Consider the following 27864-nt stretch of genomic DNA (forward strand, 5'->3'; position numbering starts at 1 on the left):
TAGCACTCTAACACAAATGCATTTTCAGATCCAGAACATTTCTATTGTTTTTAAAATGTGAGCCATATAATTAACAGTTTGATTCTAAGTAGCTATTATTTTTATTTCCCCTATACTGAAGAATACACGACTGTTTTATAATGATCCAACCTCATTTTCACTTAAAGTCTGAATCTTGAGAAAGCTGTGTTAGGGTTTTTAGCTTTGTAGAGGACAGGACTCATGGGAAGAAGTTCACTCAGGTAAGAAACTTGATCTAGGAAACACAGACTCCCTGAAACTGTTTACCCCTCCAAAACTTCCTGTCAAAAACTGCCTGTCTCAGCAGGAGTTTGGCAGGCTTCTCGTTTTCCCTTTAATTATCAGCACTCTCAAAATTATTGGCTCGGCACAAACTGTGGTCAAGAAAGTGTCCTGTGGTAAATGGAAAGGAGAAATATGAGATTTGCAGGCAAGCTGAGCAGAACTCTGCCTCCAGAGAGACTGTTTTGTTTAGAAAAGAAAACAAACAGACCATCATACTGTACATTGATGTATTTTTAATTTCTAACAGTCACCTGACTTACCTGGACACAAGGACTTCATTCACCAAATCTAAGACCCGTGTTATGAGATTAAATCATTAGTGTAAGGATATCTGGAAAAAGGACAGCCCTCAAAAATAACTTACCTTTGATTGTATGGTACATTCCAAACATCAAAACCATTAGTAGAAGAAAACTGTGAGGCTTAGAGTTGATAGCCTGTATTAACATCTTTCACTCTCTCAAGGCTCAAGTTGTATGGTTTAGCATTTCTACTCTACAAGCAAAAGAACTGCTGAGTTCAGTGGTAACACTGCAATAAGACTCAGGCTTGACCAGACACTGATCTAGTGTCAAGTGCCTGTTCTTGCTTACATGTAGAGCATGTAAAGGGAGTGGCTTCCTTTTTAAAAAAAATTGGTGTCAGTTCACTCAAAATTGAAGCATACTAGAACTTTTACTAAATCTTGAATGCACTTGAGAAGTTAGTTGTTATAATAAGACTCAAAAGACTATATTTTAAAAACTTTTAGTTTTAATGTTCATCAAAATGGTTGTAGTGATCAGCAGAAAGAGTGCTTAGTAAGTCTTACCCAAACCAATGATGAGATAATTGACTGTGAAGCTGTAAATAACCACTTTGCATGTTCGTACAGCACATTGCTGTCTTACTAGATAGCACAGTCTGGAATCGAGTTACTAGTAACTTCCAGGACTGTAGCCATGTGTTTTCTATTTGGTTAGGTGAAATGCTTTACAAAGAACCCATTAAGCATCTCTTTCAAAGTTTTGTAAAAAGAAGTCCACTTCTATACAGGATGAAAAATGTAATTCTGACATCATGACAAGTAGCAAATAATCTTTATAAAGAACTCAAGATGACTAACCCAAAGTAAGAGACTGCACATTTCCTCTTATATAAGAAGTTGTATGATCTCCTTTTTAAAAAGCTAATGAGTTAAGAAATAACAACGGTATGCTACATTGTTTTTTCCTATAAATAAGGAATTATGTGTAGGAAGAAATGGTAGTTAAATATACCATTGGCCAACTGCATAGTCATGATTACCAGACTTCATCTGTGGAAGTTCTGCAAAACAGAGTCAGAAATGTCAGGAAAGATCTCATTAAGATAATTCTTCTAGAAATGAATAAAAAATCCTCTTCCAACTGTTCATGTTTTTTAGTAGTAGATGAGCTGAACAGGGCTTAAAAAAAATAAAAGTATTCTTGATGTAAAAATCCATATATGAGTGAGTACATACCACTTTTGTCTTTTTGCGACTGGGTTACCTTTCTCGGGATGGTTTCTTCTAGTTCCATCCATTTTCCTGCGAATTTCAAGATTCCATTGCTTTTTTTTTTTTTCCTGCTGAGTAGTACTCCATTGTGTAAATGTACCACATTTTCTTCATCTATTCTTCAGTTGAGGGGCATCTAGGTTGCTTCCAGGTTCTGGCTATTACAAATAATGCTGCTATGAACATGGTTGAACAGATGTCCTTGTTGCAGGAATGCACATCTTTTGGGTATATGCCTAAAAGTGGAATTGCTGGATCTTGTGGTAGACTGATGCCCATTTTCCTGAGGAACCTCATACTGATTTCCAAAGTGGCTGTACTAGTTGGCACTCCCACCAGCAGTGAAGGAATGATCCCCTTTCTCCACATCCTCTCCAGCATAAACTGTCATTAGTGTTTTTGATTTTAACCATTCTGACAGGAGAAAGATGGTATCTCAGAGTTGTTTTGATTTGCATTTCCCTGATGGCTAAGGACATTGTTGAACACTTTCTTATGTGTCTTTCAGCCATTTTAGATTCCTCTATTGAGAATTCTCTATTTAGTTCCATACCCAATTTTTAATTGGATTAGTTGGTGTTTTGGAGACTAACTTCTTAAATTCTTTGTATATTTTGGAAATCAACCCTCTGTCAGATATGGGGTTGGTGAGTATCTTTTCCCATTCTGTGGGCTGCTGTTTTATCTTGGTGACTGTGTCCTTTGTGTTACAGAAGCTTTTCAGTTTCAGGAGGTCCTGTTTATTAATTGTCGATCTCAGTGTCTGTGCTACTAGTGTCATGTTCCGGAAGTGGTCTCCTGTACCAATTTGTTCAAGAGTACCACCCACTTTCTCTTCTAACAGGTTCAGTGTGGCTGGATTTATGTTGAGGTCTTTGATCCATGTGTACTTAAGTTTTGTGCATGGTGATAGATATGGATCTATCTGTAGTCATCCAGGTATACCAGCATCATTTGTCGAAGATGCTTTCTTTTTTCCATTGTATAATTTTAGATTCTTTGTCAAAAATCAGGTATTTGTAAGTGTGTGGATTTTTGATCTACATCAAAGAAGTAGCAGCCTACAATCCACACTGCCAGAGAAGCTTGGAAACAAGGAGGACCCTAAGAGAGACATACATGGTCCCCTGGGGAAGGGGATGGGGAGAGGAGGACATGAGGGAACAGGAAGATCTAGTCAGGGGAAGAATAGAGGAGGGCAAGAAAAGAGATACCATCATAGAGGGAGCCATTATAGGTTAAAAGAGAAATCTGGCACTAGGGAAATGTCCAAAAGTCTCCAAGGATGACACCAACTGACAATCTAAGCAATAGTCAAGAAGCTACCTTAAATGCCCTTCTCTGATAATGAGACTGATGACTACATTATATGCCATTCTAGTGCCTTCATCCAGTAGCTGATGGAAGCAGAGACAAAGACACCCATAGCTAAACACTGAGCTGAACTCTGGTATCCAGTTGCAGAGAGGGAGGAGTGATGAGCAAAGGGGTCATAACCAGACTGGAGAAACCCACAGAAACAGCTGACATGAACAAGGGGTTGCTCATGAACCCCAGACTGATAGATAGGAAACTAGAATAGGACTGTTCCAGATCCTTTGGAGGTCTGGACAATCTATGGGGCCACTGGTAGTGGATCAGTATTTACTCCTAGTACACAAATGTACTTTGGGAGTCCTCTCCATATAGAGGTATACTCTCTCAACCTAGATATACTAGGGAGGGTCTAGGCCCTGCTCCAAATGCTATGACAGACTTTGAAGATCCCCCATGGAAGGCCTCACCCTCCCTGGGGCACAGACAGGGGTTGGGATAGGGAGTCAGTGGGGGACAGGTGAGGAGGGGAGGGAAAAGGAACTGAGATTGACATGTAAAAGAAACTTGTTTCTAATTTAAATAAAAATAAATAAATAAATAAATAAAGGTGTTGTTTTTCATAGTGTGGTATTGGAAACACTGATATCAAATCACCCAAATTTATGTCTTGCTGAAAATGCAGTTTGCCTTACCCATTGCTAGACTTCCCAAGTGAATCAAGAAACCACTTCTGAAACACACCTCAACCCACCAGTGGCTGAGACCATGCTTTGGTCCAGAACCAATTGTAGCACTTGGTTCTCCCCCACCTACTACTTTGAGCCTGATTGAATTTTTGTCCCATGTTTCATCTATTAGTGATTTATGAGTCACTGCAAGGGGTCACAGAAGAATGTGAGTTTAGGTATTCTAATAATATATAAGTGTAGTGATATATTGTTTATGATTTAATAAAGCTTGTCTGGAGATCAGCATGCAAAGCTAGCCACAGTCATAAAGGTCAGACAGTGGTGGCACATACCTTTAATCCCAGAACTCAAGAGACAGAGGTAAATGGATCTCTGTGAGTTCAAGGCCACCCTGGGCTAAACGAGAGTGAATCAGTCTAAAAGATAAACAGAGTTCACACCTTTAATTCCAGCATTAGGGAGTTGGAGACAGGGGTGATATGGTTGGAAGGAGAGAGGAATATAAGGCAGGAGGAGACAAGAACTCCTAAGTCTGATCAGCAGTGCAGTTGGGAGCAGTCTGCGGTTCAGTGGATTGCCCCTTCAGTCTGAGTATTGAAAGAAGTGAGAACTTTCTAGTGCTGGATGCTTTGCTTTCTTGATCTTCAACTTGAACACAAATTATTCATGTTACATGTAAGTATTTATTCAGAAAGAAGAAGTGGGAGTGAGACTTCTGAAATCTAATACAACAGCAAAATAAAGAGGGCTGAGGTGATTCCCTTTTAGCTGTGAGAACACAGACTGCAACTCCTGAAGGCTTCTGCCTGCCTCGTTTTCATTTTGCTCTGTTTTGTTTATGTCTGTATGGCACTAACAGATGGATGGATTATGAAGCTGTTCCAGTCTGGGTGTGCAAGAAAGTGAGGCTTTATTAATGGTTCTTTTGCTGTCACATTGATAAAATAAATAAAAATAAAAATGGTAACTTACAGTTTGCTACTGAGTTTAGGCATGAGTGGGTCTAATCAAACTGTGGCCTAACTAGTGAGTTATTCTTTTCTGTTACAGCAATTATTCAACTGTCAAGCTCTGCGGAAATTAAGCATTCCTGACAATGACCTCTCAAGTCTGCCGACCTCTATTGCCAGCCTAGTTAATCTGAAAGAACTCGACATCAGTAAAAACGGTAAGATAAGAATCTCCAAACACATTAATATCATTTTATTGAAAATGCCTTCTAATTTTTTTCTGAGTAATAACCTTTTCTTTGACTTTATTCAAGTACTACTTAAGAGTTGAATTACAAGCCATACAGTATGGCTGCCTTCCCCATGTCTTACTCCTCTCTAGACTCAGATGTATTCTAACTCGCTAAACCATTCCTCATCCTCTGATAGGGCTACTCCTCACTTTCAGGGTATCACCTACCTGATGAGCTCTGTTTTCTACTTTGAAATAATCCTTACATTTGCTTCCCTGGAATCCACTGTCCCCTTGTCACTTGCCTCTGCACTAGGGTTATTGGCTTTTCTTTTCCTGACCAAGATTGCAAACTTTATCAGATGACAGGAGGAACATTACAGTTTTGGCTACTGACACATCCCAAATGCCTTGAGCAGAGGCTGGAAAACCATCAGGGTTCAGTCTTATCTGTTGTGTTTTGAGACAAATCCATGCACCTGGTGATTTTGTTGACACTGGTGCTAATACTGACGATCATGTTGATATTTTCCTGGAGGAAGCTGGGCCTGCAAATGGTCTCAGTTGTCCTAATTCATTCAGTAGGACCTCAATCTTTTCCAAATGACTTCAGCTACGTGTGTGTGTGTGTGTGTGTGTGTGTGTGTGTGTGTGGTTTTTTTTAATAAATCAAAGGTCTATCCCAAAGGATTGTGATCAGGTAATATGTAGGTGCAAAGCACAGTCCCACCATCATCAAGTTCTCAGAGGAAAAATGTGCCCATGGTCACATACAAATAGTGCAATGGTTACTCTTCTCGGTATTGTTGGTGTCCTGGGGACAGGCATGGAAAAAGCCAAGTCCTCCCTTACAAAATTTGCATCTTAATAAGTGGTTTAGATATTTAAATAACTAGCTATGGAGAATTGAGTAAATGTTTGTGTGTAAAGCTACATTCAACCAGAAGGCCATCCTTAGGAGGAACATGGATACATTCTTGATAAATATTTACTGAATGAATTCATGAGAGAATGGTTGAGAGTCATCACTGAGTTTACAGTGTCACTGGCAAGATAAGACAGGCACCCACAAATAATCAGTATTCTCTGAGTGCTTGATGTCATGCATTCATAGAGAATGTGAGCACTAATTAAGAGTTCAAGTTCCAGAATTAGCTTGAAAGAGATAATACATACATCAACCAGCCACTTAAATAACCTTCCACACTCAGCTAATGGCCACTCAGAGGGTTTTCATTAAGACAATCCAAGAAAGATGACACAGGTATAGAGAAAGAAAAATAACCAGACTTAGACCCATGGAGAAGGACCTCATATCCACTTTTATTCTAACAGGAATATATTTACTAGAGGTAAAAAGATGGCATTTAAGAAAGTATACAGTATTCCTGAAGACCTTGTTTCAGTTTCCAGCACCCAGGTGGCTCACAACTGCTTATAATTGAAACCTCAAGGGATCCAGCACCCTCATCTGTCCTCTGTGCACATTGCACAGGCATGGCATGCATATACAAATCAAATGAAAATAAATGTTTATAAAATAATAGATTTATAGGGCATTCCCTGCGTGTTACTATTATAAAATGCTTATATGCATTTATATTTCAAATTCTACTTTCAAATTATAATCCTAAGAAATGTGATATGGCTAATGCCACATCTGGCCTTTGGGCAGGTTTAGTAGATAGTACAAGTGAATAAAAACTTAACTTCTTTTTAAAGAGGGTGAGATAACTTATCACCACATATAAACCTAGAGCTCCTGAGAAACAACCTTACTGAGATCATATAATAATTCTCAGTGGTGTTTTCACACTAAAAATTAAAAGTTACACTTACTTTCCCAGGAAGGGAGTCTGTGGGCATATTCAGAAAACTTTGAATCTAGTACTCTTAGCTTTACTTCCCTATCCTGGAAACATCATTTACACAAAATGTCGTGCAAGGGATGTCAAGCCACTGTAGGGTGCACCTATTGGGTTGCAAAGGTGTGAGGTGGCAATGCCTAGATCACAGCTGGCAATCACGCAAACAGCCTTTCAGAATATAATAACTGGAAGCTGTCTCTGTGTGCTGTGACAGGACCTGGGCAGTAACTCAAGAAGCCCAGTTCATCTTCCAGGAATCTGTCAAGTGAAGACAGAACAGGAGCTTGAAACAAGAGTAGAGTCAGCATTACAATTGGCAGTTGAAATAGCCTTTCCAGGAGGGGAGAGACTACAGCAGAGCTGGAGCACAGGGCTAGAACATAGATCCATATCTCTAGACAAACACATACAAGGACCAGAAACCTCAAAAAAAAAAAAACTAGTGAAATATGTTTGAATTAATTAGATGAGAGAATCCTTAGTACATGAACTTGCTCTGAGTCTAAAGCTGCTTTTGACCATCTGTTTAGACCCTGATCTTACTTCTGCTGTCTTCTTGTCACATTACCCTTGGTCATTGCCATAGCATCAAATGGCCCTTTGTGACTTAGAAGCCTTACAATTTCCTCAGTTCAGGTTCTTTCCTCTCTGGCTGAATGCTATAATCTCAACAGAGTCCTCTGTATACTTAAAAAACAGTTCCCCAAGGAGGGAATACATGGATCTCCATGAGAAAGGGATCTACTAGGTACATTGGGGGCAGGTGGGGATGAGAACTTGAAGAGTTGGGTTAGGGGGTGGATAGAGTGGAGGTGTACTGAAAGACAAGACTGGAAAGTGGGGGAGGAATTTGGGGGTCAGATAGAAACCTGTTGCAAGGGAAACTCCCAGGAATCTGCAAGGATGACCCCAGATAAGACTCCTAGCCATAGTGGATACATAGCCTGAACTATCTCATGTGATCAGATTGGTGACTACTCTAATTGTCATCAGAGAGCCTTCATCCAGTAAATGATGGAAACAGATGCAGAGACCCATAGCCAAACATGGCTCAGTGAGTCCTGCTGAGGAAGGGGAGTAAGGATTGTAGAGCCATAGGGGTCAAGGACATCATAAGAAAACCCATAGAAATAACTAATCTGGCTGGGCATTGGTGGCACACGCCTTTAATCCCAGCACTTGGGAGGCAGAGGCAGGCGGATCTCTGTGAGTTTGAGGCCAGCCTGGTCTCCAGAGCAAGTGCCAGGATAGGCTCCAAAGAGAGAACACAGAGAAACCCTGTCTCGAAAAACCAAAAAAAAAAGAAAGAAAAGAAAAGAAAAGAAAAGAAATAACTAGAAAAGAAATAACTAATCTGGCTCCTAGGAACTAACAGAGTCTAAACCAGCAAACAGGGAGCCTGCATAGGACCCACCTAGACCTTCTACATATCTGTGACACTTCTGTAGCTTGGTTTACTTATGGAACACCTAACAATGGGAGCAGGGGCTTTCCCTAAAGTTTTGGCTACCTCTTGGGAACCTATTCCTCATTCTGGATTGCCTTTCCCAGCCATAATACAGGGGAGGTGTTTGGTCTCACGGCAATTTGATATGTCATGCTTTGTTGATACTCATGGGAGGCATGCCCCTTTCTGAACAGAAACAGAGGAGGAGTGGATTGGAGTTTGGAAGGGATTTCAGGGAGGAGAGAAGGAGGGAGGGAATGAGGATGGAGGAGGGAGGGGAAACTGTGATCATGATGTAAAATTAAGTAAGTAAATAAAAGAAAGAAGATTAAAGAGTACAAGGGGACAGGAGAAATCAGGAGGAATAATGGAAATAAACTCTGTTTGAAGATGCCAAAATAAAATCTACTGTACCTGCAACTCTCTCTCTCTCTCTCTCTCTCTCTCTCTCTCTCTCTCTCTCTCTCTCTCTCATATATATATAAACACACACACACACACACACACACACACACACACTCATATACACTAACTACATACATACACAGAAGAAGACATTTCAGTTGTGTATTCTGAAATGTTCCTTCCATCTAAACAAAGGAAAGTAATTATTGTATAGTATAGTTGCCTGTTCTATGGTAACTTTTGTCTTGTAAATGGTTTTGAACTTACATCACTTTTTCGAGTGGGGAGGTGACACTGAGGAGCCAACCTGGCACCTTGTGCATGCTAAGTAGGCATTACTTTTCATTTTGAGTTTTTGTATATTTGGTACATTATACAATCTTTGAATTCAGAGACTGTCTTTCTCACTTTTCTATGTGGAACTATGAGCACAATGTTGAACGTGTCTTGTAAGTTTTGGACAGGTAAATAACATATTATCCTGTTAAAAGCTACAATGGTATTTATGTGATACTACATTAGAGACTCCTCATAAAACCCCACCTGACACACTGGGAACTTCTAAATGTCTTAACTAAGTGCTGGAAAATACAAAAAAGAAAAAAGAAAAAGAACTGAGGTTCTCAAGAAGAGGGAAAGAGATCATGAAGCTCTTTTCTCAGACACCTCAAACAGGATGCCTTTAAAACCAAACTCTTCACCACCCCAGTGTGTTCATGTCCCAGCTTCTGCTAAATTACTGTAAGCCATGGAGGCAATCAATGAAAGGATTTATTCTCACTTTCCATTTCATGTCTACTCAGTTAGCATGCCTGCCATGTCCTATGTGTGTGGAAAGACCACTTCATTCTGTCAGTTCCCACTGTTGTAGTTCAGTTCTGTCTCTGGTCTGTGCTATCCACTAAAACAGCCTCTTAACTGTGCTTATGCAGTCACTGCCAAACAGGTCCTCCATTTCTAGCTCTAGTACCCACCTAAATTGCCAGGATAGCCATGTTTCTTTCCACCTGAGGTGCTTCAGTTCTTCTAGGGCAAAGTGTAGACTCCTAAACACAAAGCTGAGAGTCTCCATAGCTGATCTAATAACACTCTCATTCCACTGCCAATCTAACCACAGGTGACTGACTTTTTTTTTAATCATTATGGTCTGGGTACAAGAAAGCTTCCTCAAACATTTAACAAAGCTTTGTGACCTCTTCTCTCTTCTTGTATTACTTCCTCTGCATAAATCACTTTTCAGGCCTCTTTCATCCTGCTCACTTTCACTATATTCAATATTCAAATGTTATTGTTTCTGTGAAGACTGAATTCCTAAGTTAAGAGTTCGACCTCTCTGTACTAACATATCTTTCATGTTCCTTCTGACAATGTTTTATTAAAAACAGTTGGCAATTAACTGTATTTAAACATTGATGTGGTTTCAAGTTTTAAGCTAGTGAATACTTTTCATAAGGAAAAAATACTGGATAATGTGTCATGGAGATGGAGTGTTAACATTCATTGCAGATATATTCTTTTTAGATGAATAAAACTTCACAGACACACATAGATGTCTAAACCATTGCTTCACCCTTCTTGCTGTCAGAATTAGGGTTCAAATTTTCAGCAAAGTACTACTACATTTTATAGATTATTCTTCAAAGGATTCTTAATTATTTTTTATTCTTGTGTATGAGTGTTTTGTCTATATGTATGTTTGTGTGCCATGTACAGGCAGTGCCCAGAGAGGCAAGAAAAGAGCATCAGATCCCCTGGACACAGAGTTACAGATGGTTGTGATGAGTGGCCATGTCAGTATTGGTATTGAGAATGGAACCTAGGTCCTCTGGAAGAACTGCCAAGGCTCTTTAACACTAAGCCATCTCTCCAGCCCCATAGTCTTCAAGTTTGTTCCATGTTGTCTTTCTGATCTTCTTGAAGGTTGAGCAACTGGGTCTAGTTGTCTCAGCAGAAGAGCTCATGCTCCTATTGCTTTCCAGCCATTAATTGGCAGCCCATTAGATAGACATACTGGGGTGCTCTTACTTAATAGTCCCCCTAATAGCAAACATTTTGCACTTTTCATTGGTCAGGTCAATTTGTCTGTTATTATCTACTTTTATTTTGGGTATTCTTTCAGGTTCTTGATGACTTGAGATTCATTTCTTGGAACACTAGTTTCCTCTTCCTTCTATGCTCTGAGTCTGTAGCATGTCTTCACACATTATCTCGAAAGCCAGTTTATTAAAAAATTAATAAATTTAATGTGCAAGCTTCAAACTTCTTTCCTTTGTGTTGTGTGTCATCACATTGTGTTGAAGATGCTCTTCCATACTTTGATGTCACAGGTACTTTTTCTGTGTTGCCTTCTTAAACAATTGGTTTTCTTTTCAAGTATAGGTCTTTACTTGATTTACAACTTATTTTTGAGTCTACAAATTGCCAAAATTCACCTTCTCTCATACAAATAGAATGGATGATGAGTTGATTAAAGAACATTCAGCAGCTTGTCCCCTTCCCATGATGGTGCACTGTCACCCCAGTGACACTCAGCAGCCTGTCTTCTCACTGACTGTGACAGTCTCCCCAGTGACACTCATCAGCCTGTCCCCTCACTTACTGTGACAGTCACCCCAGTGACACTCAGCAGCCTGTCCCCTCACTGTGACTGTCACCCCAGTGAAACTCAGCAGCCTGTCCTCTCACTGACTGTGACTGTCACCCCATTGACACTCCACAGCCTGTCCTCTCACTGTGACAGTCTCCCCAGTGGCACTCAGCAGCCTGTCCCCTCACTGACTGTGACTGTAACCCCATTGACACTCCACAGCCTGTCCCCTCACTGACTGTGTAAATCTCACCAGTGACACTCAGCAGCCTGTCCCCTCACTGACTGTGTCAGTCTCCCCAGTGACACTCCACAGCCTGTCCCCTCACTGACTGTGTCAGTCTCCCCAGTGACCTTCAGCAGCCTGTCCCCTCACTGACTGTGTCAGTCTCCCCAGTGACACTCCACAGCCTGTCCCCTCACTGACTGTGACAGTCTCCCCAGTGACCTTCAGCAGCCTGTCCCCCACTATGTAAGTCTCCCCAATTCTTCAGCCTCTTTCAGCTTGCTGAACTGTTCTTGCTGGTTGAGACCTGTTCTCATCATTACAGCGTCTTACTGAGTTTTGCTATCTAAATGTTCCTATCCTCACTTCATTTCTTCATTCAGGGTATTTAGTCCAGCCTTTAGGTCAAGCTTGTTAAGATGCACAACTATCTGTTATAATTTTAAAGATTTATTTGAATTTAACAGTTAACTTGGAAACAACTGGTGTCTTCAGATGGTAAATACCAACAGGCTACTTCCTATCATTGTCTTACTTTGTGGCTTTCGACTGGATTTTATGAGTTGCACACATTTGTAATTGATTGATTGTGTGTGTGTGTGTGTGTGTGTGTGTGTGTGTGTGTGTGTGTGTGTGTTTACTTGCTACAGCACAAGTATAGAGGTGAGAACAACCTATAGGAATCATCTCTGTCCTTCTGCTGTGTGGGTCCCAGGACTGAACTCAATTCCTCAGGCTTAGCAGCAAGTTCCTTTATCCCCTGAGCCATGTTGTCAGTCAGGTTTTCACACATTTTGTTAGTTACTGCATGTGGGTCAGTTCCATCATTTCTAATCCTGATATCTTTGTATCTTCTAGAATCATTCTTTAACAAGTTACAACCCAGCTAGTAACTAGGCCACTCCATCGTCCAGATTTTCAATTTCATTTTTTCTTTTGCATACCTTTCTTCAGTTTAGTATTTTATGCTCCTCCACCATGTCCCTGGCCACTTTGTCCTCTGTGTTCCTAAATAATTAGTAATTAATTAAATAATTAATCATCACACCTTGTCTTTACTTTTATCTGCCTTGAAAAGTTTTCCTATTTTTTAAAATCTTTCAAATAGTCTTTCTTTGCCTTGTTGGTCTCATTGGTTGCTTTGATTTATCAGTTCATGAATTCTTTTCTACTTCCAATTGCAGCTACTTTTATTATGCCCTCTCCTCCAGTATCTCAGTGTGTACTTGGATGTCTTTAGTGTTCCGGTGCATTTCATAGTGTCTCAGTCACATCATTTTTCCTGATGCATAGCCAGCCACATTGTCTACATGATGCTAATTTCTTATTATTAACTGACTTTCACATTTATAACCAAGTCATGGTAAATGTTCAAAATGTTGCTGTAATGAAAATGCACATTCTCTTAGGGTGAGTTGGTTAGGGACAAACCAATAGTACACTACAGGCCCTGATGTGAGACTATCCATAATAAATATATGATGTTAATAAGTTTTACATACTTAACGGCATTGAACGGATGAGGAGATGGTACTGGGGGAACTTAAATTGCCATCACATAGAATGAGCAGTTCCAGGCTGTACTATACGGGAGTGTGATTATGGATGATAAACCCAAGCCACACAAAGACACAACTAAGAAAGAGAACTACAGACCAATATCCCTCATGAACATTGATGCAAAATACTCAATAAAATACTGGCAAATCTAATCTAAGAACACATCAGAGAAATTATCCACAATGATCAAGTAGATTTCATCACAGGGATGCAGGGATGGTTCAACATACAAAAATCTATTAATGTAATCCACCATATAAACAAACTGCAAAAGAAAAACCACATGATCATCTCACTAGATGCTGAAAAGCCTTTGACAAAATACAACACTCCTTCATTATAATGGTCCTGGAGAGATCAGGGATAAGAAGGAACATACCTCAACATAATAAAAGCTATGTACAGTAAACCAACACCTAAAATCAAACTAAATGGAAAGAAATTCAACTCAATTATGCTAAAATCAGGAACATGACAAGGCTGTCCATTCTCTCCATATCTCTTCAATATTGTCCTTGAAGTTATAGCTAGAGCAATAAGACAACAAAAGGACATCAAGGGGATACAAATTGGAAAGGAAGAAGTCAAATTTCACTATTTTCAGATGATATGATAGCTTACATAAGTGACCCGAAAAACTCTACCAGGGAACTCCTACAGCTGATAAACACCTTCAGCAAAGTGGCAGGATACAAGATTAACTGAAAAAAAAAGCAGTAGCCCTACTATATACAGACAAGAAATGGGCTGAGAAAGAAATCAGAAAAATATCACCCTTTACAATAGCCACAAACAACATAAAATATCTTGGGGTAAGGCTAATCAAACAAGTGAAAGAACTGTATAACAAGAACTTTGAGTCTTTAAAGAAAGAAATTAAAGAAGATACCAGAAAATGGAAAGATCTCCCATGCTCTTGGATAGGTAGGATCAACATAGTAAAAATGGCAATCTTGCCAAAAGCAATCCACAAATTCAATGCAATCCCCATCAAAATTGCAGCACAATTCTTCACAGACCTTGAAAGAACAATACTCAACTTTACATGGAGAAACAAAACACCCAGGATAGCCACCCTGTAGAATAAAGTAACTTCTGGAGGCATCACCATCCCTGACTTCAAGCTCTATTATAGACCCATAGTCCTGAAAACAGCTTGTATTGGCACAAAAATAGACAGATAAACCAATTGAATCTAATTGAAAACCCTGATATTAGCCCATACACCTACGAACACCTGATATTTGACAATGAAGCTAAAGCTATACAATGGAAAAAAGAAGGCATCTTCAACAAATGGTGCTGGCATAACTGGATGCTGGCATGTAGAAGACTGGCAGATTGATCCATTTCCATCGCCATGCACCAAACTTAAGTCCAAATGGATCAAAGACCTCAACGTAAACCTAGCCACACTGAGCCTTCTTGAAGAGAAAGTGGAAAGTACCCTTGAACAAATTGGTACAGGAGACCACTTTCTGAACATAACACTAGTAGCACAGACACTGAGATTGACAATTAATAAATGGGACCTCCTGAAACTGAGAAGTTTTTGTAAGGCAAAGGACACAGTCAACAAGATAAAATTGCAGCCCACAGAATAGGAAAAGATATTCACCAACCCCACATCTGATAGAGGGCTTATCTTCAAAATTTACAAAGAACTCAAGAAGCTAGATTCCAAAACACTAAATAATACAATTAAAAAGTGGGGCACAGAACTAAATAGAGAATTCTCAATAGAGGAATCTAAAATGGCTGATAGACACATAAGAAAGTGCTCAACATTCTTAGCCATCAGGGAAATGCAAATGAAAACAACTCTGAGATACCATCTTACTCCTGTCAGAATGGCTAAAATCAAAAACACCAATGATAGCTTATGCGAGAGAGAATGTGGAGAAAGGGGATCACTCCTCCACTGCTGGTGAGAGTACCAACTTGTACAGCCACTTTGGAAATCACTGTGGCAGTTCCTCGGGAAAATGGGAATCAGTCTACCACAAGATCTAGCAATTCTACTCTTAGGCATATACCCAAAAGATTCACATTCATACAACAAGGACATCTGTTCAGCGATGATCATAGCAGCATTATTTGTGATAGCCAGAACATGGAAGCAACCTAGATGCCCCTCAAACAAAGATTGGATGGAGAAAATGTGGTATATTTACACAATGAAGTACTACTCAGCAGAAAAAAAAAATGGAACCTTGAAATTTGCAGGCAAATGGATGGAACTAGAAGAAACTATCCTCAGTGAGGTAACCTGGTCACAGAAAGACAAAAATGGTATGTACTCACTCATACATGGATTTTAAACATAGAGCAAAGGATTACCAGCCTACAATCCATACTGCCAGAGAAGCTAGGCAACAAAGAGGACCCTAAGAGAGACATACATGGTCTTCATGAGAAGGGGAAAAGGGACAAGACCTCCTGAGCAAATTAGGAGCATGGGGAGAGAGGAGGGGGAGAGGGAACCAGGAGAATGAGAAGGGAAGAAGAGGAGGGAAAAGGAGGACATGAGGGATCAGGAAGGCTGAGTCAGGGGAAGAATAGAGGAGGGCAAGAAAAGAGTTGCCATCATAGAGGGAGCCATTATAGGTTAAAAGAGAAATCTGGCACTAGGGAAATGACCAGAGATCTACAAGGATGACAGCAACTAACAATCTAAGCAATAGTGGAGAGGCTACCTTAAATGCCCTTTCCCAATAATGAGATTGATAACTACCTTGTATGCCATACTAGAGCCTTCAGCCAGCAGCTGATGGAAGTAGAAGCAGACACCCACAGCTAAACACTGAGCTGAACTCTGGAATCCAGTTGCAGAGAGGGAGGAGTGATGAGCAAAGGGGTCAAGACCAGGCTGGAGAAACCCACAGAAACATCTGACCTGAACAAAGGGGAGTTCATGGTCCCCAAACTGATAACTGAGAAGCCAGCATAGGGCTAATCCAGATCCCCTGAATGTGGATGTCAGTGAAGAGGCCTCGGAAATCTATGGGGCCTCTTGTAGTAGATCAGTATTTATCCCTATTATAAGAATGGACTTAGGAACCCATTCCCCATAGAGGTATACTCTCTCAGCTTAGACACATGGGGTGGGCCTAAGCCCTGTTCTAAAGAATATGAAAGACTTTGAAGATTCCCCCATGGAAGGCCTCACCCTACCTGGCGTGCAGAACAGGTATTGGATAGGGAGTTAGTGGCTGGCAGGGGGAGGAGAGGAGGGAGGGATTGACATGTAAACAATCTTATTTCTAATTTAAATAAAACCATAAAAAATCAAGAAGAAATGAGTTCAAATGTTTTCACCAATGAAATGATAAACATTTGAAGAGATAGGTGGGTTTAACTGGTCTCAGTATTGTCCTGTGTACACATGTATCACAGTATTACAGAATTCCCTGTCCGATGTGAAGTTTTATGTTCTCATCTTTCTGTTAGAAGATAAATTTTAAAAGATCCCACTACACATAATATTTGCCCATGATATAATCAAAATACCCAGTTAACTGGAAAGCAATGAACTGGAAAATGAGATTCCAGCTTCTTCTTGTCAATAAAAATAATTTTTTTCTTAAAAATAAGCTCATTAGCCTTGGCCTTCTAAGGAAGTTTTGGAAAATTATAGCAAATTTTGTCATTTGTGTAGCCAGAGATAAATAAAGGCATGCCCATGTTTTTTTTTTTTTTTTATGAATCAGCTTTTCTTTCTCAGCAATTATTGTTCTGTGATTGTGTACAGTGATCCAAGGGAAACATGCCACTGTCCATACCAATGGATCTTCCATCTGTTACCCTCTGTGCTGGCTAATTTTATGTCAGTTTGACACAAGTTAACATTACCTGAAAAGAGAAAGAAAGAAATTGAGAAAATACCTCCATATGATCTAACTGTAAGGCATTTTCTTAATCAGTTCCTGATGGCCCAACCCATTTGGTGTGATGCCATCCTTAGACTGGTGGCCCTGGGTTCTATAAGAAATCAGGATGAGCAAGCCATGATGATCAAGCCAGTAAATAGTACCCCTCCATGGCCTCTGCATCAGTTCCTGCCTCCAGGTTCCTGCCCTGTTTGAGTTCCTGTCCTGAGTTCCAGCAATGATGGCTACAATGTGGAAGCCTAAGTCAAATTAACCCTTTCCTCCAAAACTTACTTTTGGTCATGGTGTTTCATCACAGAAACAGAAACACTGACTAAGACACCCTCACATCTGAATTCAATAGTGAAATAAAATCTATGTGAATCAGAGATGAATGCATTTCATGTTATTGGGATCTCTGGATAAATAGTCTAGGTCTGCTTGTAGCTGATGCATGGTCCTAGTAGAATAAACTGTTTTATATGGTGAAGTTAGATAATGAATGATCAAGTTTAATTAGTCAGTGATTTCACTTCAAGTTTGATTGTTGATGTGTCACAGCTTCTTAGAGATGACACCGTAATATAAGGACTTTAATGAAAATGAATTAATTTGAAAGTGCTTCCTAATTCTACAGCAATTAGGTCATTGTTTTTCTGTCATCCTCCAGAACTTATGTCTATATATGAATGGATATGAGTAACACCATGGTGGGCAAAATCACTATTGTTAGTGGTAATGAGAGGCAATTGTAGTTGAAGGTTTTTTATGTGTGATAGTGATGTGCCAATTGTCCCACCCCCTTCCCGAAGCATTCATGAGACACAAGACAAATAGCACTCCCCATCTGCAGGAAGAAAGGGAATCTTTCTGTTCCAGACTCACAGGAGGAAGAAGTTAACAGATTTTTTTTTAAATCTTTAAATCTTTGAGGATATTGGAAGAGAAACAGAAACTCTGGTTGTCTGTGCTATAAATTCTCAGGGAAGTTACCTTGGGATGCTTTGTATAGATTAGGAAGAAAATGGCAACATGTGGTCATCATCGATAAGCAATAACCGTGCTCATGTGTACTCTGCCTTATAAAATTCCTTACTTCCACACCTGCATAACTTATTAAAAATCACTATCTCCTGTACCTTAGGTCTACTTTCCCTGTCTTTAGAATCTCTTCTGTACATGATGGCTCAAATAAATGCAGTCTCTTTTGCTCCATTAAATAAGTTCATGGCAATGAAAACAGATCTGTTTCTCTTGTCACCTCCATGGCCTAGCACCAGGCCTTTTAACCCTCGTGTCTTCATAGGGACATGGAGTCTGAAACTTACGAGCAACACACGTAGCCGGGGTAGGCAGCTAATACAAGGAAGAAGTGTGCCATCCCCTCACCTCTGAAGTCTTCTCAGAGTTCTGTCAGCTAGGGGTCAGGACCTTTTCAAAAATATATGATTAATAAACTCCCCATAATCCATAAATTCTCACAAATAATTTGAAGAGAATGAACCTGAGCTTGTGAGAGCCAGTTTGAGTCTTCACTATCTGGTACCCTTCATCCTTACTGAAAAGGAGCTAAACTTTAACACTCCCCTCTGAGCCACAAAATATAGGTGGATGGAATGCTCAGTGAGGCAGTCTAGTGAAAAAGAAGGGAGGATTAAAACATTGAACACAAAATAATATTAAGTAGACAATTTCATGAGATTCTCACTCAAAATCTCTATTACTGAAGTACAAGAGAATGCAGAATCAGTGTCAGTCACTGAATTTGGACCACGCCGCAAGTATTCCTCTATGAATACACTATGGGTCAAGATAATAAAACCTTTATGGAATTTTCCCAAGATAAGTCCCTGAGGCAAATTCAGTTGTATGATGGTATGTAATTACTAATTACTTCACCAGCATTTGGTTTTTCTATGTAAAGCTACTGAGGAAGACGGGCTCTCACAAGTAAGTGCCTCCCAATGTATTTCCTGAGTCTTTCTTCCCCATTAGGATGAAATGCAAAGCATCCCCCAGGTGCTTCTCCAACTCACCAACCCAGCTGTTATCCTTTCACTTTGGCCTTGCAGAATGCTGTAAACTGTCCTCTACAGTCTCTTTGTCATCCCTTTGTAATGATAAGTCTTTCTGCTGCATCTACCCAAGCACTGCTGCCATGTGGGCGCTTTCTGCCAGTCCACCCGAGTTCTGCCCGCCACCACGGTAAGGTCCCAAGTAGCACACAGAGACTTATATTAGGTACAAATGCTGCTTGGCCAATGACTAGGATTTCTCATCTGCTAGCTCAGTCTTAATTATCATAAATCTATATATTTTATAAAACTTATCTTATTGGACGCCAGCAACAAGCATCATGTCTTCCAGGGCTCACATGGTAACTCTGTGCTTTCTCCTACCTTTCCCAGAATCCTCCTTAACTCCTAGTCTCACCTATCTTGTTTTCCTATTGGCCAACAGTACTTTATATATCAACCAATAAGACAATCATATACACAGAAGGACCTCCCCCATCATCCCTTACTTACCCTATAGACTGTTGTGCTATATGCCACATGTCCTTAGTAACCTTCAATAGGGACTAATATATAAAGTAAAATTAACATGTACCTTCTTATATATCAAATTTTTAAATTTGCTACAGTCATAATTATTGAAAAATAGTTCCTATCTAATTACCTTCTAATTGGCCAATTTAAGTTTCCTGTGCTCACATGATCCCATCCATATTGCAGAACTGACGTTTTTGGGTTTGGGGATTTTTTTTAAGAATAAAGAGAAGTTTTGTCTACACAAGGCAGGATTGGTCAGTAGGAAAAGTGCTAGAGCCACTCTGTACTTCTCCTGTCACTTCCCCTCTAAAGAGACAGTAGTTCTAATTTCTTCTTGCTGACACACTGAAGAGTCTGAGTCTGCATCAGATTCCATGCAGATTGCCCTGTCTTAAGTGCCTCGTTGCTAAATATATATAGCTAGAAATTATAAAATCCTAGATTTCATGAGTGTTGCTCAGAATAGGCAAACATGACAGTATTTGAAATATGCTGATTTTAAGTCCTGGCCAGCCACTGAATCTTACTTGCTTTGTTAGTCATTTTTTTTTTAATTCTTGGGAATGAAATAAAGTGCACATAGTATCTTTTTTTCCTTTTTTTAAATTTTGATTAGAAACAAGCTTGTTTTACATGTCAATCCAGTTCCCTCTCCCTCCCCTCCTCCCCTGCCCCCCACCAACCTCCTACCTTATCCCCTTTCTGCTCCCCAGGGAGGGTGGGGTCTTCCATGGGGACTTTTCAAAGTCTGTCACATCATTTGGAGCAGGGCCTAGGCCCTCCCTCCTCTGTCTAGGCTGAGAGAGTATCCCTCTATGTGGAGTGGGTTCCCAAAGTCCATTCTTATACTAGGGATAAATACTGATCCTCTACTAGAAGCCCCATAGACTACCCAGGAGTCCTAACTGACACCCATGTTCAGGGGGTCTGGGTCAGTCCTATGATGGTTTCCCAGCTATTAGTCTGGGGTCCCTGAGCTCCCCTTTGTTCAGGTCAGATGTTTCTGTGGGTTTCTCCAGCCTGGTCTTGACCCCTTTGCTCATCACCCCCCACCCCTGCATCTGGATTCTATTTCAGTTCAGTGTTCAGCTGTGGGTGTCTGCTTCTACTTCCATCAGCTACTGGATGAAGGTTATAGGATGGCATATAAGGTAGTCATCAGTCTCATTATAGGGGAAGGGCATTTAAAGTAGCTTCTCCACTATTGCTTAGATTGTTACTTGGTGTCATCCTTGTAGATCTCTGGACATTTTCCTAGTGCCAGATTTCTCTTTAAACCTATAATGGCTCCCTCTATGATGGCATCTCTTTTCTTGCCCTCCTCTATTCTTCCCCTGACTCAGCCTTCCTGATCCCTCATGTCCTCCTTTTCCCTCCTCTTCTTCCCTTCTCATTCTCCTAGTTCCCTCTCCCCCTCCTCTCTCCCCATGCTCCCAATTTGCTCAGGAGGTCTAGTCCCTTTCCCCTTCTCATGAAGACCATGTATGTCTCTCTTAGGGTCCTCTTTGTTGCCTAGCTTCTCTGGCAGTATGGATTGTAGGCTGGTAATCCTTTGCTCTATGTTTAAAATCCATGTATGAGTGAGTACATACCATTTTTGTCTTTGTGTGACTGGGTTACCTCACTGAGGATGGTTTCTTCTAGTCCCATCCATTTGCCTGCAAATTTCTAGGTTCCATTGTTTTTTTGTTTTGTTTTGTTTTGTTTTTCTGCTGAGTAGTACTCCATTGTGTACTCCATCCATTCTTTGTTGAGGGGCATCTAGGTTGCTTCCAGGTTCTGGCTATTACAGATAATACTGCTATGAACATAGTTGAACAGATGTCCTTGTTGATGAATGTGAATCTTTTGGGTATATGTCTAAGAGTAGAATTGCTAGATCTTGTGGTAGACTGATTCCCATTTTCCTGAGGAACTGCCATACTCATTTCCAAAGGTGCACATAGTATCTTTCTCTGTGCATTTCATCTTTTAATCCTCAGAGTCTAATCCAACTTGTTCAGCATAGGAGTAACCTGCCCATTCTCCTCAAAATAAAAAAAACATAATTTCAAAGATTAGTAACAATTAAAATATAGATGAAAATTTTATTATCTATCTAGGTTGTTTTATCATATAAGATATAGCTTTGTAGGTTTTTTCCAATCATTTAGCACTTATACCACAGAGTAAACTATTTGAAGTATTCATGCAATTCAGATAACAAAAGCATTCAGTATATATCAACCACACTCATGTATATTCATTTGTGCAAAAATTTATACACAAGAAATGCTTCTTATAAATTTGAAAGGGCACTAAATCATTTAAATTCGGCATTTATAAAGTCTGTTATATTTTGTTTGAAAAAAGATGATTATCCTTTTCATCTTAGTATAGGTAATGAAAATCTACATCCTCCATACCTACTTCAAGTATTATTTTCCATGTCTGATATGTGTTTTAGTTCCATGATTTGAGTTATTGATGTGAAATATAATTTTGAGTCAATTTAACAAGCACTTGCCATGTTGTCATTGTTTCTCTAGGTAGATCCTAGGAAATTAAACATTAATGAATCCCAATGTCTGACTACATTATGGTCTTACTACTCATTGCTAAAACACAGGATATTTATATTTACACATACACTTGTATTGTATGCATTTACCTGATAAAATATGAGCTCCAGAAATAAAAAGAATCCCCCATCTTTCCCATCTTTTTCCCCATCTATGTCCTCAAAGTTCAGTACTTCCCAACACAAAGTGCTCAGGAAGTATGCTGAGTTAAGTGTGTGTATATTCCCTTTTTCCAGAACCCAAATTAAAGATATAGTAAAAGAAAAATAGCAATGTCTTTAACTCATAACCGTGCACAGTGGTGTTTTGTTTTGTTGCATTTTTTCTGTTGTTTTTTTTTCCTAGCCTCATTCAATTTCAGATGCAATACAAAGCTATAACAACAGGCATTATAAAGTAAAGGACTTAAAGTAGTTGAATAAATCCTCATGCAAATGTTAGAATTCAAATTCCCCTGTATGGATGGTATTTAGCCCTGGGCTTGTGTGAGAAAATCATGAGGATAGGCAAAACTTGCAACAAATAAAGCAAACTCAGGAAAAGTGAGTTGGAAAGACAACTTTTATGTCACAGAAATCTCACAGGTAGGTTTCCCTCTGAGTGGTATCTATTTATAGGCTCCGGAGATCAATGCTCTACTGTTGTTAAGCTCAGTGCTTGATAATGATGAGACTTTTTCCTACATTTGGGTTCTGAACTTAACTTCTGTTCAGAAAGAAATGTTTCTTTTCATGCTTGGCTTTAAAGCCAGGTTTAAAACACAGAATGACTTCAGAAGCCATTCTACCATTAGAGAAAGCTAACAGCTATTTTAACTACAAGCTGAAGTCTCTGTAAGGGGCAGGGAGGTGACTCAAAAGCCAGGTGTGGTGACATTCTTTGATCCCTGCACTGAAGAGGTGGGATCTGGCTCAATGGTGTGTGTAAACAGGCACATGTGTGTGTCACACTCACATATAAACCTGGGTAGATGATGAGGCTTTTATTTAGATTATCCTATCTGCCTTTAGTAGGAAAACCTAAGTAAATGCAAAAACTTAAACCCTATAACCTGACACCCATCCATGATTTTCTGTCTCCCCTCCTCATGCCAGATAGGAATAATAAATTGATTAATCTCATATTTCTCTCTTACTTTATATATACTGTTTCCTGAAAGAAGAATGAATAAGCATGATTGTCAAAACGAAGATTTCTTTTCCCTTTTGAGATAGGACTCCCATAGCCCCAGCTGGCCTTGAACTACTATGTAGCCAAGGATGACCTTCCCATCTTCATCTCCCATGTTCATTGGGATTGAAGGCATGCATCACTATATCTTCTGTGTAAGGTGCTGTGAATCAAGTCCAGGACTCCTGCACTCCAGCAAACACTTTGCCAGCAAAGCTACAAACCCAGCCCAAAACAGCAACCCTAAAAATATCCAAGCTTTGTATTTTAAAAACAGGGAGATTGAAGAACAGAATTAATCAGATGTAGCAGCTAAGTAACCCATTTTATCTATCTTTTCCAAGTAATTAATAATTTGTTCATGCAGTTTTGATTAATTCTGTGATTAAGTTTTGTTTCTAAGATGTCTTGAAATCAGGAATGCTGCTTGCCTTTTTTCAATAATTTTGTGGATAGATCAAGTTAGATTTTGTGGTACTTTTACTGAAATGAACACATTGGAGGCGTAAAAACATAGTGTCCTCAATTGGAGTATAAATATTGAATGATGTCATTTGCTGTTTGTGAACGAGAAAACTGTCCATTTTTTAAAAGCAAACATACCATTCTACCTATAAAACTCAGTGCCCCATATAATTAGTGACCAGTGAAAGCTCTCATTGTGAGGGCCGGTTCAGCCTGACTCCGAATTCAGCCAACATATAACAAGACTGAATACCCAGAGATTCCCAGAAGTGAGCTTGGGGTGTTCTTCTAAGGGAGCACACACAACTCCATTATCTTAGCTGAAAAGCAGTGGTGGGAGTGTGAATGTGTGATACTGTCTTTACAGTCAAAACCTTTGCAACAAACTGTGTCAACAAGCTACTTTTATTTTCACTCTTGAGAGTTAGAAAAGAGCCAAATACAGTTGTCCTTGATTTTACACTGCAGCTTCTAGCTATCACTAACCTAAAGTATTATTTAACATTCCTTTTTTAATTAGGAAAATTGTGTATGTACCTGCCTTTTTGTGTGGCTTTATCATATTCAATTATCATCTCTGCTTGGATGTTTGCCTTATATGGAGTTGAGATCCAAACTTGTGGTCTTAATAGTTTATTCTCACTATAGGAATCAGAGCTCCTGGGATATCTTCATGAACTCATGCCATTGTTTTTTTTTTTTTTTTCCGACTTTTTAGGTGTACAAGAATTTCCAGAAAACATAAAGTGCTGTAAGTGTTTAACCATTATTGAAGCCAGTGTCAATCCCATTTCTAAGTGAGTATAAATTATTAGATTTTACTTTATTTTATTTGCATTTGCCTATAGTATACTTAGATGGAACTTTTGTGATCATAGGTTTCTATGTAAAATCAATTGTCTTAGTTAACAGAATGATAGAAAAGCTACCAAGAGCTGAGTTTCATTAATATGATTTAAAGCACAGTGAATGTGAAGGAAGACCCAACCCTCACAGTATAACATTACTTTGAGAAACCATGGCATTGCTTTTCTGTAGTTCTCAGTACTATTCCAGGCATGAGAGGCAAAATCAAGAAAACAGGTATTAGTTGCAGTCATGGTGAGAAATTAGCATCAAAGACCTGATGGAAATTCAAAACAGAAGGAGGATTAAAGGTGCCAACAAACACTTTAATAGTTGAGTGTCCATAACAAAGAAATTGGGTCTGACTCCAAGTAAGAAGTGCTTGGGACCCAGAAATAGCAGCAAGAGTAAAGGGAAAAGCCTAATGGTGTAGTAGATAGATATGATGATAAACATGCTACCAAGAAAAAATGGGGGAGTCTATTTGTGGTTCAAGATCTATTAATTAAGAAATCTCACAGGAAAATGAAACTCAACATATGACTGTGTTGCTGACACAAAATTGTTCTGGGGTGAGAGGTCTGTGAAAACATGAACAGGTGGGTTAGATTAAGTCCTGAACCTGAATATTCAGATAAAACGGAAGGAGAAATGAAATCTAGAAAGGCTACTGATGTCTGTACTGATGTTAGCAGTACCTGCAAGAGGCTGGTCCCGGAATGCAGATTGGGGTGTTCAGAGAGAGGTGCCATCCATCTCAATAATTACAGGAAGCTGACAATAAAGTCCTCCAGGACTTTGTCTACATGAGTAGAGGAGGTTAGAGTGCTTAGTAGGGAAAATATTTTCAAAAGACACAGAGAGGCTGGTTGGAGTTTCATGCCAGAGGACACAATAGAATGAGATGGCAGTTTACAGTGAATGACTTGAGAAACAGTATGAGGCCCCTAGTAGAAAATGCAAAACATCAAAAAATGTGGTGTGCTTCAAAATCAGAGTTTCTACCTCAAATAAGAATATGGATGGGAAAACAAATGCAAGCCTTGAAAATCTTTTCCCAACTCTACGCCAAATGCATTTTCTCAGCATCTTAACATAATGGAGCCACTAGCCTCTCATGCCAAGACTGCCGCACAGTCTAAGGTAGATGAAGAGCTGGTCTGCTTTGTATATTATTTGTTATTTGTTGTTTTCTTTAGTTCCTAGATTCTAATACATTGTATTATTTAGCAATTGCAGCAAGTCTTTTAGGGTAGAAACCAGATTAAAAATTACATCACTAAGAATTTAAAAACTAGTTTTACCATAGCTACTTCCAAACTCACTTAATATATTTTACCTTGTAAAACAATTTAAATTAAAGATTTTATCAAAAATACTTAAAACTTTAAGTATTAACTAGTTTGAGAGTGTATAAAAACAGTCATCAGAAAAGTAAATTTAAGTCGTGTGTTCATTTTCAAAGTCAGACTTTTCTTAAGTTATGTGAGTAAAATCCCCTTTTAGGTGTGCAACTGAGTAGATTTTGACAGGTGGTTAGTCACTAACTGTAATTAGTATAAATTATTTCAACATCCCCAGAGCTCCTCTAGTCCAGCTGTCTTTTTCCAGAATGCCTTGTGAATGGCTGGCGTCTGTGTTGGGTTGTTTTTACTCATCTTCGTGGCTATGGATTTGTCTACACACCTGTCCCTGTATCGGCAGGATCATCCCATTGCAAAGAAATCACAGGACTCATGTGTCCATTAATGGAAGTGAAGATTGTTTATTAGCACTGTTGGTAGAAACTTTATGCAGACATTTGAGAAATTCATGCTCAGGTGTCACTTATGTTGCTTGAATGCCTGGAGTAGTTCAACGGGGAGTACAGAACTCATATACTTGAGCTTAAAAGAGACTTACAAACTTGCAAATGGTGGCTGTTTCTTTGCCATCATCCAATGTTTTAAGTTCTCATTTCTGCAATTTCAATCACTTTGGTAGATGTGCTGTTTCCTTGTGGTTGTAATTTACATTTATAGTGTCCAATCAGCATATTTCTCTGCATATTAATTAAATGTATTGTTTCTTTGGCAGTGATTCAATTTTTTCCTTGACTTGCCTTTTTAAATGCTGAATTATAAGTTATTTTCAGATTCCGGGTGCAGTATGAGTCCCAGTTCTGTGGTTTGTTCCTTCACACTCTAAATAGCACCCTTCACAGAGAGGCTTTTATGTTTGTATGAAGTCCTGTTTAATAGCATGCATTCTAGCTTCCTGGCTAAGAAACCTTTGCTATGTTCAGAGTCCTGCCCATTTCTCTGAAGTTTTGCTCTGATCTTCTGTAGCTCAAGCTGTCCCTTTGGCTTATGGTTCACACAAGAGCAGACCTCTGCATATCAGCAGGGCTTAATAGTCATAAGGCTTTTCTCTGATGTCTGAGTATCCAATTGCTTCCAATCCGTTATTAGGAATAGTACCCATCCTCAATAGAGCTGCCTCCAATGAAACTTTAGCTGTTTATATGTGTTTGTGTCCATTTGTGCTCTCTGTTATGTTACAGCAACCTACATGCTTATCTTTATACCACTGACACTCTCTCGATTACTACAGCTGCATTGTAAATCATGAAGTTGGATAATACGACTCATTAACTTTCGTCTTTATCATTATCACTAGTTAGTTGATGCCTTTTTCTTTCTATATAAATTTCACAATCAGCTCCCCAGTTTCTTCAAAGCTATAAATGTCTGCCAAGATTTTGAAAGGGATTGCATTGAATTAGGTAGGTCAATTTGGCTAGAATTAATATCTCAGAAATATTGAGACATTTAACTCTGAAAATGTTTCCAAAAATTTTTCATACTTTAAATTTTCTTTTATCCATTTTTGTAGATTTTTTACATGTAAATAATACATACCTTATTTATTTATTCCCATAGGTTTACATTTTTATGCTATTGTGGATAATTTTTATCATTCCATTTATTTTTCCCATGTATATAAATACAATAGATTTTCATATATTTATGATATAACCTGTAAAATTAACTAAACTTTGTTTCTTAATTCTGGACTGTTTCTGAACATTTGGGGAGGGGTTCTGTGTAAGCAATCCCTGTTGTCTGTGAATTTGTCGTATTTCATTGTTTTTATCTACTTGCTGAATATTGACTTTTCTTGCCTTATTTGTCTTGTAGGACCTCCTCTCACATTGAATAAAGAAGTGAAAACAGACAGCACTGTCAGTTTTTCATTATCTGCTATTGCTTCTTATTTTCTCATATGCACCCTCTGTCAGTTTAAGGAAATGTCC

At 39.1% G+C, this 27864-nt stretch overlaps 1 protein-coding gene across 2 annotated transcripts in view; it reads left to right on the forward strand.

The window, feature by feature from the left end:
• Lrrc7 (leucine rich repeat containing 7) overlaps positions 1–27864 on the forward strand; it is a 362920-nt gene that overhangs the window by 117645 nt on the left and 217411 nt on the right. For both annotated transcript variants that reach the window (XM_035451112.1, XM_035451113.1), the window contains exons 3-4: positions 4882–4999; positions 24442–24520. In XM_035451112.1, coding sequence (XP_035307003.1) covers positions 4882–4999; positions 24442–24520 — 197 coding nt within the window. The remainder of the gene's footprint in view (positions 1–4881; positions 5000–24441; positions 24521–27864) is intronic.

This window comes from Cricetulus griseus (assembly GCF_003668045.3).
Source record: "Cricetulus griseus strain 17A/GY chromosome 1 unlocalized genomic scaffold, alternate assembly CriGri-PICRH-1.0 chr1_0, whole genome shotgun sequence".
NCBI lineage: Eukaryota > Metazoa > Chordata > Mammalia > Rodentia > Cricetidae > Cricetulus > Cricetulus griseus.